The sequence below is a fragment of the Harpia harpyja genome, chromosome 2 (genome assembly GCF_026419915.1).
Source record: "Harpia harpyja isolate bHarHar1 chromosome 2, bHarHar1 primary haplotype, whole genome shotgun sequence".
In the NCBI taxonomy this organism is placed as follows: Eukaryota; Metazoa; Chordata; class Aves; order Accipitriformes; family Accipitridae; genus Harpia; species Harpia harpyja.
This window is the reverse complement of record NC_068941.1, coordinates 86112058-86124094: the sequence shown is the minus strand read 5'-3', so window position 1 is coordinate 86124094 and position 12037 is coordinate 86112058. Positions and strand designations below refer to the sequence as shown.

Genomic DNA, 12037 nt, shown 5'->3' with positions numbered 1-12037 from the left:
TAGATTTTTATACTTACCTATTACCTTTGAAATCTTGGATTTAGTCTTTGTTAGCTCAGAAATGGAACAGAATTGGTCATGTTCCCATAGCACCCATGTTGAAAGACATCTTTCTGGCAGTAGTTACGGTGTCTGGTGAGGATGTGAAGAACATGAGAGCAGTGAAATGGTTTAAAATAAAAAGTGCCTTAGCAGAATAGTAGGTGCCATTGGCCAAGCACAGGCGCACATAAAATTGTCCTCTAGCCACTGCCAGTTATCTCTGATTTCTATAATTGGTGTACCTATTTGGATTTTGGGGAAGAGGAGGGATGGAGGAAAAGGTGAAGAGCTGGTGTTTATTTTAAACTGAATTTCTTCTCTTGTAATGCAAATCTGGGTACTTTGAACTCAAACTCCTTTCAATGCAGCCTGTTACATTTGACTCTCTCACCCAACTATCACACCAGCAAAGGCGAATAAGAACAGTAATTGCTTTAAAGGCTGAATAATTGTGTCTGAATGCCAACAAGTGACGTTATCTTTATAACAAAAACAATTGCCCTGTTCTCACGGAAATACAGATTTCATTGCAAATATGTTCACTTTAAAGCAGACACACTGCAATAAAATTACAGTGCTCTGCAGCATTCATCTCGGATCTTCACAGCCACCCACCCAATTACAGGCTGTGTCTTGCCAGCAGAAGCTTGTTGCTTGGTTTCTGTAATATTTTTGTAGCCTTGCTTTCCTCTACATAACTTTAGAGGTAGACTGCACTTACTCCTTTCCTTTCACCAGGTTTTTATGCTGAAAAAAAAAAAAAAAGGGCTGGTATGGAAAGTCTTTTGCATGGGTCTAAATGTGGTATTTTTTTTACGTAGAATATACTCTGAATAGTTGTTTCTAATATCTTAATAGCTCTGGTTTATGTCAGTAATTATATGAAAGGTTAATCTTTAAATCACCAGCATTTCCTAAATTCCTAATCAACTTCATGCTTGGAAAGGAACTCGTATAAATGCTCAATTTGTTAATATTAGACTGGGTTGAGCAGGTCAAGGAAAAGTATAACCTTGGTGCATAATGATAAACTGAACACAGCAAAAATATCTCAGGTCTGTTTGTCATAATAACTGTGAACACGAAAGCTGAATATGAGGGAGAATGAGCGTGGTTATAATTAGCAGGAGAATCTTCTATAGCTCAAGATCAGCCATCTCTTTAAATGAGGGTTTCTTAAGGGCTGAAGGGGGAAAAAAAGAGGTATTTGGGGTAGGAAAGTCTGATTTTCTAGAAAGTCTGTGATGAACTGTGAGTAGGATAGCTAAGAAGTCCAGCCAAAAAAAATTAGTGGAAGAGGCACGGTGCTGGAGTTCAGCGAGCAAAATGATGGATGAGGGGGACATTGTGCTCCCAGGGAACAGGGAGGTGACAGAGGAAACGCCGGGGTTGCGTGCGTGCGTGCGTGTTTGGGAAAGCATGTCCGTCTGCACCTCTGTAAAAGAGAGAGTGTGTGTCTGTGACTGAGAGTTTGAAAAGACGGGCAGAGAAAAAGGGAGCGAGCGATGCTGGGTATCTTTCTTAAATCTCTGCTGTTGTCCTTGCCACAGTTTCAACATGGGAGGTGAAGGCACTGAAAAATCTCGTTTTCCTTGTGTGCACAGTGGTCCCCTTGCCTTCGCGCTGGTTTTCATCTTCCCTTTCATCCTGTCCCCTCACCCTCTCCTTTTCTCTTTCTTGCTCAGTGAAGCTATTTAGTGTTGTACCCTCCTCTCCAGAAGCTGTTTCATCCCTGCTTGCACAGTTTTTAAAACTGCTTTCTCCACCCACCTTCAGTCTTGGGTTTTCATCTGTGCTAGTCCTTTAGATTTACCATCTTTAGAAAAGAAAAGGCAAGGGAATCCAGTAACAACCTGATTTAGTTGCTGTTACTCCAGTCTTTTCTCTCATCTTTTGTCTCCTCTTAATTTCTTTTATTAGTAGTACTCTTGTTATTATTATAGCACTTGAAATAAGCTTCCTAATTAAATACTCCTCCTTATTTGCCATTTGGAATACCATTGGAGAAGCTGGGGGAAGGGGAGGGGTATTCAGAGTGTCCTTTTGCTATTAATACCGAATGAGACCCATACAAGAAACAAATCTACTCCATCTCAAAAGCAAATGAGGGGCTTTTTATCAGAACCAAAGAAAATGATCAAACAGGCTCTTTTCAAGTGCCCTTCAATGCCTTAGCCATAAAAACATACAGTATATATTAAAGCATACAAAAATATCCTTAGGTATCGTTAATGATCTTTCTCTGGCACACATATGCAAGGCAGTGATGAACCAGGCGTGGGACTGCGTCTTCGGACTGGTACAGAGCGTCTAGCTATTGCTGTGCACATGGAGGAACAGGTCACCCCCTTGGTCTCACCCCCTGCAGTACTCAAACAGCATGGTAAAGGAGGGAATTTGCAGCTTTAACACAGAATTTCTTTGTATTTTATATATTCAGGCCAGAAACAGAATGCGGTACATTAGCATTGATTCTGTGGTTTCATATCACTTTTTTTTTTTTTTTTTAAGTAGTACAGAAAGGAAGGAAAAAAGACAGAAAGGAAAATAAATCATCCCTTATATACATTCAAAGCATACACAGCAACAGTTCCTTCATCACTGGGTGCACTGTGAGTATGTACTGATGTTAGCAGCGAGAGATTGCATATTAGAGATCTATAACACTGATAGTGTTAACCATCCTCAAAAAAGGTAGTCCTTCTGCTCACCTTTCACCCTGTCTTGTATGTTAAAAGACACTTAAATATAAAGAAAATAATGTTAATTACCTAATTATAAAAGGGAGATTAGTCCTATTAAGTGGAACAGTAAAAGGGGAATATTTAAAATATTTTCCTTCCTTCGATATTCCCCAAGCATCTCCTGAACAAAAAACTGTCACAACTAACCCCAAAAGCATCTTTTTTTTTTTTTTTCCTTCTTCTTCCTTTTGATTTTGGAGCCATTTAGTAAGCCACAATAAGGGCATAAAAAGAGAGGGAATGACATATCTCTGGACAGTTGGTGAACTTGAAATGTGGAAGAAAGAGTTAGGGAAAATTTGTCCCTGCAGTTGCTGTAAATGCAGTACAAATATAATAACTCTCATATATACCAATGCAAGCAGCCTGGAGCAGGATGAATAACTGCATTTGCAGTAGCTGGATTGAAATTAAATACTTGCTTTTTTATTTCTTTAGTAAGCACATCTTTTTCATGTAAACTTTCAGACTAGATGTGGGCACCCTGTGGGGTACCTTCATACCATGTAATAGCAGTGACACCCCTCTTTCCACCAGTAAATATTCAGAGGGTATTGAGATCTCCAGATATCCTCTGGAGATCATTAGGAGGTTGTCACTAGAAGATATTACCCTTAGAAAAGATTTCTGCATGAAGATTTCAAAACATATCATTTTCTGAAGTTTAATAAGTGCTGTGCTCTATATGGAGCATCCATCCATCATCCTGCTAAGGGTGGCAAGTCATTGGTGGTCATTACCTCTCTTCAGGAGAAATGGCAACGGGCAATACCGAAATCAGCTCTCAGTTAGGAAATCACTGCACCTTTAAAGAAAAAGGTTCTCTTCAGTTTACTTGAGCTGTCAATGCAAGATGCATGAAGCACAGAGGTGAATAAATTCCAAAGGCGGAATTGCTCACGTCTTTGCAAACGTAGCTTGAGGTTGCTAACACCAATAAACAGCAGGAATAATTCCAGGGGGGTGCAATCACTAGTGTGTTTAAAATACAACCCACAAATATGCTAAAAATACATAGAAATACAACCACGGGATGATTATTTGTCGGTATCAGTCTTGCATCAGATTTACAGGGGCAAAACCATGACTGCACTAATACGTTTCCTTATAGCAACAGGGGGTCACTATAGAAATAAAGTTAATTTTTTTTTTTTTTTTTTTTTACCATATGCAGACAATATTTTAACAATCTTGGTTGGTTTGGGAACCTTCCTGGCAACTAGCTGTAATCAGTCCTTCTGGCTGCAGTGCTGCATGTAGATTTGAGGAACATCTAATGTAGTCCAAAGTTAGAGAGCCAGTTTTTCACAGTTAAATTCCTTATTGATTTCAGAGAAGGGTTCAGTGAGGAAAATACCTCTAGTTTGGCCCTCAGTTAGCATGGCATAAAGTATTTTCTCTTAAAATATGATTGGACACCCAAAGAGACAAGGGGCTCCTTACCTACTCTCTGCCCTCACTGTTAGGTTTGTACGTGGACACTCAACCCCTCAGGTCACTTGGGAGTTTCAGGATGGATCAGGCCCTTGTGGGCTTGAGGCACAGAAACAGAACTGTGCATTTCTTTAAAGAGAAAAAAGCCTGGTTTTAACAGTGCTAGCTTGTTTCAAAGCTGTGAGTGAGTTTTCAGTGGCTTCAGTAAAAAAGCAGTTGATTTTCATTAATCTTCTGTGAAAAAGTCCTCTCCCAATACATAATCTCATTGTGTTCACAGATGACATTATAGTCCCACTAAACAAAAATGTTGATTAAAAGGCTCTCGTCATATTTAATATTAAACAGGATGAGATGTACCAAATAGAGGAAAATAAGTTCTGACTCTTTAAAAATAGTGTCACTCAGAAAAAAAAATAGAATTCACTCTTTACATTCAAAATTAATGGCTAAAACCTGCTGTGCAGGAAAAAAAAATGGTTTATTCTGTGCCTATATTCTCCTTTATAAGTCTGATGTAGCCTTTTAAGAGTAGGTGGCACTCTGATGCTATAAAAAAGAAAAAAAACTGTGCTAAATTAAAATATATGTTAGATTTCTGAATTTTTCCTCTATCGGTGGTAACCTAAGGATAGAGAAATACGTACAAAGCATAGAAATGTTACCCAATTCATTACCCGTAACATTTTATTAGCATGTAATGCTGTATGAAGGAATTTCAAGATGCTCTGCCTGATATTATAAAACTACCTCATCTTCATTAGTATAAGAGGAGTTGCTGAAAAGATCAATCAGTAGGTTGTTCACATACTGGAATGAAAAATCCAAAATACAAAGAAAGGAAGCCTTTATTTAAGGGCAGTCAAATCAAACAGCAGCGTGATTCTACATTATTAAATCACTGCTTATATCCATCAATTCCATTTAGCAGTCATTAGTAAAGGAGGGTTCGTATACTTTCAGCCTCTGCAGAGATTTTTAGAGTTAGTGAAGGCTGGTGGTGAAAGCGAGGGACACGAGATAGGCTTTGCTAGCAGTTTGCTATAGGACCCCAAAGTATGCTCTAATAACTCTCTGTCTTACTCTGACAGTGTTACAGCCAAGGTTTTACTCTTGAAAGCCACGCAGGTTTCACCACTGAGAACCGAATAGCTTTTGCTCTTCTCCGTTCACCATGGCACCACAGTGCACAAAGCAAGGTTTCTTTGCTCTTAGCATACCTCAAAACAAGCATAAAAGTGGGAAATGCTAGTAAAAGCCCTTAAATTTAGAAAATTTTTTTGTCTTTTTTATTTTAAAGAAAACTGTGATGAGCACATATTGGCAGTGTTTCAGTTGTTCGGGTTTGGTTTGTTGGGTTTTTTTTAGTGAGACTTTGCAATATGACCGGTTTTGATACAAAATACTTTTAGGGGTTATGATACAGTTTTTATGGATCTGACAGCCAACTGACAAGTGAGCCGTACTTCAAAATCCTCAGGAATCCTGTCCCAGGGACACGGTCAAAACCTGAGCCTTTCTGAGGTGCACTGGCTCCTTGTTGTACTGACATCCACTTACAGGTAGCACATTAACAAAAATATAATTCCAGTGTCATGCTTCATATCTTCAGTGACATGATGTAAGTGAATGTGCACTAATTACAATGTGAAGCCATCTGGTTAATTTTAAGCTTTCTATTTTACGTGGCTTCTTTGCTCCCAGGCTTTCATTTCAACACTCAGTATGAAGAGAAAAAGAGGTTAAACTGTTGCATTTTGTATACAGGGAACAATTCATGTAATATACACCAGTCTGTAAAAACTGTAAATGCTATTTTTTTTTATTTTAAACAGTTTTCTTAGTTTACAAAAGATCAATAATTGGTACCTTTTTACACTCTCAGATTCCTGAATATTGACAGATCTTCAAAGGGAGTATTAGCATAGGAAATCTTAAGATTGACTGTCCTGAAGGTTTTTAAGACACGATAAAGCTAAAATATCAAGTCTCTTAGACAGCCCCTCTTAACAATTTCGGCAGAGGAGCGGGTCAGAAATCACCAGCAAAGCACAGCAACCCCCCCCGTGCCACTGTCTGCCTGCACGCTGTTATTTGGTTGCACACTGTTTAAATCCCCAAGGAAAATCACACCTCGCATTCCCTCGCTGGCTGCTGGTGACAGGAACAAGATCCGTACTCATTAATGATCACCAGGGCTCCCTCAATGTGGTTGGGTTTGTAATCAACGTAATACTCCTGGGCTGACATGGCAGCCATTTGATGCATGGTCTGTTTTTGCTTCTGCTTTCTGCGCTGTGTTACAAAGCACTGTCTTAGTTGCCTTAAGCTGGCCGGAAAGCACTTCCAGGAGACGTACAACACTAAAACCACGATGAGGAAGGAAAAAATGAGCGCCATGGTTCCCGTCACCACCTTGTGAATCTGAACGGCGTTCTCCGAGTTCTCGCCGGGCATGGTCACGGTTATGGCGTATGTCGTTCGGTCCCCTTCGCCGTCCTGCACGTCGTACGTGGCGGTGGCAGAGCCGTAGCCGAACGTTTGGTCGCTGTTGTTCGTTACGGGGGAGAGGGTGTTAATGCTCGTTGGGTCTGCCGCGTCTTCACACAAGTGAAAAGCGTACACCGCGTCCAAAACATCCTCGCCCTGCGCGTACTCGGGGGTGGCACAGAGCAGATTGCTGTCGTAGCGACCCTTGAAGTTGCTCAGCCAGGAGGCCAGGGCGCAAACGTTACGGCTGCAATCCCAGGCGTTTGCAGAGAGGCTGATGCTAGTGAGGGACTTCCAGGAGTCGAGGACTCGGGAGTCGATGTAGGTCAGCCGGTTGGAGTCCAGCTGCAGGGATTTGAGGTGAGGTACGCTTTCGAAAACGTGAGGCTCGATGTACTCGATTTCGTTGCCGGAGAGATCCATTTTTTCAAGTTGCCATATCCAGTCCAAAGTGTTTACTACGATGGTAACTTTATTCCTTCGCAAGCAGAGAGAGTGCAGGGAGATGAGCCGGGGAAAATGGGCTAAATTCACCTTCACCAAGTCATTGTGCTCGAGGTGCAGCTCAGTGAGTTTGAACAAGCCTGCAAAAGAGTTTCGAGCCAGGCTCTTTAACTGATTGTATCCTATGTCTAGAAACTTCAGGCTGCGACAGTCCTGAAAAATTCTCACTGGCACGAACTTGATGGCGTTCGACCGCATGTGCAAAGTTGTTAGTTTTCTCAGCCCGTGAAACAGGTCAGGCTCCAAAGACTGTAGGTTGTTGTATGATAAATCCACACTGCGCAAGTTTGGCATGGGTCGGAAAGTGGTGTTGGGCAGTTGGGTTATTTTGTTGGAACTCAGGGTGAGCTCTTTAACTCGCCGCAATTTTTGAAAGGCATTCCCCTCCACTGAGCAAATGTGATTGTGATCCAGATAGAGCCACGTGAGCTGCATTAACCCTGTGAACTGTCCATCATGCAGCTCTGAAAGGCTGTTGTACCGCAGAGACAAGCCCATCATGCCCGACAGGTTGCGAGGCATCTCTGTAAGATTCAGTGATTCACAGTACAAAAGCCTGCCCTCACACCGACATAGCTGTGGACACCCACTATTCACGGCTGGAAGCATTTTAGAAAAGATACCCAGCGTACACAATATCAACCCCGGGGGCTTCCTCAGCAGCCAGTTTAAACAGAGACCAATAAGAAGGAAATCCATTAGCAAGAATATTTCCAAATATGCTTGAGAATGTCCATTGAATCTTTTCAAATTCTACATCATATTTTATTTAAGGGGAAAAAAAAACCAAAACCAAAAAAACAAAGCCAGAAAACCAAAGCAAAACAGCAAACAGAACAAACACAGAGGCAAATATTTCACTTTACAGCATGCAGGAGCTGCGCAGCATTAAAGTTCACAGACATTCAAAGGTAAAATGATAGTGATTTTGTTCATGTTAAATGCTGCAGCAAAGAAAAAAAAAAATCTTTCTTCATGAAAGAATTTAATTAAAAAGTGTCTTACCCACCCTTTTCCAGAGAGTGACAACCTCCATTCAGTTGCTTCCTTTGTGTTTGGACTAATTATATGCAGAGCTAAAAAAGACCCCTCTGTGCTACAAATTCAGTCCCTTTCAATTTTGTGCAAGGCTGGCAAGCTCACAATGTCTCACTTCGCTTCTGCTCAAAGAGCGAAAGGCTTGTCCAGCTAGCTTTTTAGCTGACTCCTAGGACCTGCAAGTTTCAGAACTATGTACATGAGCTTGATCTTCTCCTTCTCCCTCTGTCCTTTTCTCTGCAGTTAACACTGTGGCGTGAAAAAAACTCCAAACTCTTTACTAACGACTCCACAGGATTTGTCAATCTGTTTAATGTCCATCATTTGCAACGACCATTGACCGGCACAACCTTTACTCCATAGAGAGATTACCATTCATTCACTGACCGGCTAAGGGTAGCTTTATTTCCCATTCTTTGTTCGCTTTGCTTGTTAGGTGATGCTTAGAGCAGAGAGAGACAGCAAGAATCCCTTCCCTTCAGCTGAGCAGTATGTTGCTAGAGCATGCAGAGGCACCTAGTGTTCACTGAGTGTCGTAAGCTGCTCAGGATTGTACGCCTGCACTGTGCATCTCAGACATGGGCAGATTGAAAAGGGGTGGGCATAAAACCAACATTGGAGCGAACCGGGAAAGTAATATATGCTCTTTGATGAAATGGAAAATACTTTAAGCCTATCTCGCCATTTCTCAAACGGGCACGCACACACAGCCGCGCAAATCATCAAGAGCGAGGCAGTGCTAAGTAGGAAGCTTGAGAATTAGGATTCTTTTTCTTTTTTTTTTTTTTGGCTTTTGTTTAAAGTCTGAATTTATAAACTATTAGCCGGGAGAGGGAGATACTTGATTTCTTGGTTTGGGAAGGAATATTTAACCCAGTGTCTTTGGATTGCTTTTTCTCTCTAATTCTGATGATGAGATTTGCCTTTTGGAGTCTTGGGGTGGGGGAGTGGGGGGGGGGGGGGGGGAATGTGTTTTTCTTCTGACATTGTCTAAATAGAGCATGATTTGAAATTCTGTGCATTCTTTCTCATAGAAATGCAGCCAGAGCTCTGCAAATAGGAATGTCTGGTTTCATATAAGCTTTAATTACATTTGGTCTTTTTCCATCCTGCATATTTTGTGTGTGTTCAGCACATGCCTTTCCTAAAGGCTTTTTTTTTTTTTTTTTTTTTGCAGTGTACGCTATGGCACACAAAACTATCATTCTTGCAGCATAAAGATTACTGTGCTATTGGAATAAGATTGATGTATAGGTTACTCTGACCATGTCGGCAGCATGCAAAGAAGGGGTTTAAAACCTGATTAGTTAATAAGTTCTGCAGATTATGCTGGGTTTTGTTCCGTGTACCCAAAAAATCCTTGCCTGATAATTTGCAGTCTTCATTATCTATGGGAAATGCATCGACAATGAGCTCTCGCTGTAATTTTTACTGACTGAAAAATACACGATACTTCTGTCAGGAAAACGCTGGCCATCTTTTCCTATTATGAAATAGAGTCTAAAGCCTGTGTGCTGGTGAATGCGATCAGAGCTGACAGCTCACAATTCTGCATGAATTCTCTATGAAGAAGTTTCACATGGAAATGCAAGTATTGCAGAAGATCGTGCTACTTTTAAGCCAACATTGGTTGTGAAATGCTGGAGGCAGGGCAAAACCGTTACATTGGCTTTCTTTTTCACAACCGTATTAATTTTTTTTAAAAATCTTCTTTTTGAAGTATCTGTTGCAGAGCTGCGAAATCCTGGAGCTGTTCGTTGTGTTCGAGTGTGGCTGGCTGCTGTGAGTGTGTGCTGGTAGAGATCAAGGAATGCAGTAATTTGATGCAGTAAAAGTTGTTTTAGAGAAGTCCTGGAAAACTTAAGCTCTCGTGCATAAAAATGTGGGAAGGAGCTTCATTACAAATGTATTTGCCAAAAAAAGTCTTAAATAAATTACAAATATAAAACAATTGGACCGTGGTTTCGGAACCTGGGAATCCGTGTGCTGGTATGCTCCCAATTCAGTTTATTTACATTTTTCTGCTATTCACAGCCCTTGCATCTCCGTGGTCTCAAAGCAAAAATGTGAGGCTCTAATAGTATATGAACCTCTCGTATGTTTTAGCATTCGGGCAGGAAAGCTCTATGTGGTTTTCCTCTCTCAAGATCCTGCTGTTTTATTCAAAGCAGGCTGTTTATGCAAGTGTCCACTGGTTGCAGTACACCTTAATTCTGTTTCTCAGTAAGAAAAGCAGGAGGGAAAGCAATGACAGAACCAAGAGAAAGAAAAAAAACCTTGTCCAAGAATTTATTCCAGATTGCATTTCTGAATATTTTGATGGAATTAGCAGGAAAAAAACCTCAAAAGATTACTTGAACTTTACAGATACTGAAAAAAGCTTCAAAACAGTAAGGTTTTATCCCTTAAAAGACTGCAACCCTACAAGTCTTCATGGGAGGGGGGGTCTTAATGTCTTCTCCCGTATAACAATTTGGGGCGAGATCTGCAGCAGTAGCCCTAAAAATTTCAACTATATCTTCAAGGCAAGCTGACATTTTCTGCACATCAAATGATGATAATGATCACTTAGTTACCATCTAAATGCTATGTATAGTGAAGAATTCCTCTAGTAGAGATGAAACTCCTTGATACATCACTGAGAAGAGCTGAATACTTTTTTCACTGCTGCTTCTTGCTGTCACCTGGGATACAGCTTGGATCCTAACCAATCTGCCTATTCCCACACTGGCATATAATCTATTATCATTTGGGTTCCAGAGGTAGAAATTAGAGCAGACAGTAGCAAACCTTTATAGCATCAGCTGGAAGACTGACGACTAGAATTAGGGAGCCGGAATTAATGGCCCTAAGCGCATGATCTCGAAGCTCCGTCAGAGGTCTACTGCATGACAGACTCTGCTTTTATGCGTCCAAACTTTGTTTGTAAAAAAGAATCCAGGTAGTCTTAAAACGAGAGACTTCAACGTATGTTTGAGGCTGTGATGTTGAGGCAGGGTAGTGACCACATTCAAGAACTGTGGCACGTGGATCTGAAAAGACAAACTTGGGTGAATATACGTCTTAGCCCTGAAATATCTTTTGTAAATTTGGTTTTCTTCTATATTTTTGAAATGTACTTTTTTTGCAATAAAGCCAGGAATCCTGGCTTTGAACATGATTGTGATGCAAAGGGCTTAATTTCCACTGTCTGAGCTGTTATCACAGCCAAACTGTTAAGTTTACACATTTTCTGAAGTTTCAAAGCCTCTGGCAAATCTCTATAAATTAGCAGATTTAAATTAGCTTTATTAAATGTGCGATTGTAAAACATTGTAAGAAGCGCAAACTAAGTTTATGTGTGTTTAAGGGAGATTGATTAAATCAATGTAAAGCAGGTTACAGAAGAACAACATGAGTAAAGTTTTAGAAAGTTTAGCTGGGAAGCTATTTCTTGAGTCATGACAAGTGTAATTCACTGGCAACACCCTGCAGTGATTGTCAAAATTGTTCAGGTTGAAAAAGGAAAACATTTTTCAATGTATTTAGTCTACACATTTTTAATATTGTATTCAGATTAATGTCCCATATCATGTAACTAGCCACAGAATCATTTCATTCTGACTAAGTCCTTGTATTGCCTGGCATTACTGTTTGGACCTAGATATTTAACGTGCCTGAGTTTGCAATCCAGGGGTTAGGACAGGGAGAATAAGATCAGAATCTGACCACTAATGTCTAACCATGCATATAAACATGTTTTAATATATTAAGCAACAAAATATGAAAAGACAAAACAGTATATT

General features: G+C 40.4%; 2 protein-coding genes across 5 annotated transcripts in view; one reads left to right on the top strand and one right to left on the bottom strand.

The window, feature by feature from the left end:
• CTNNA2 (catenin alpha 2) overlaps positions 1-12037 on the top strand; it is a 520993-nt gene that overhangs the window by 342327 nt on the left and 166629 nt on the right. The window contains exon 1 of one of the 4 annotated variants that reach the window (XM_052780798.1): positions 6961-7070. The exons of the other annotated variants lie outside the window; for them this stretch is intronic. The gene's annotated coding sequence lies outside the window, so the exon portion shown is untranslated. Of the gene's footprint in view, positions 1-6960; positions 7071-12037 lie in introns of those variants that run through there. 4 annotated transcript variants of the gene reach the window in all.
• On the bottom strand, positions 2136-8786 carry LRRTM1 (leucine rich repeat transmembrane neuronal 1). The gene has a single exon (XM_052780800.1). It carries the CDS (start codon positions 7911-7913, stop codon positions 6348-6350), a length of 1566 nt encoding a protein of 521 aa, XP_052636760.1. The 5' UTR covers positions 7914-8786; the 3' UTR covers positions 2136-6347.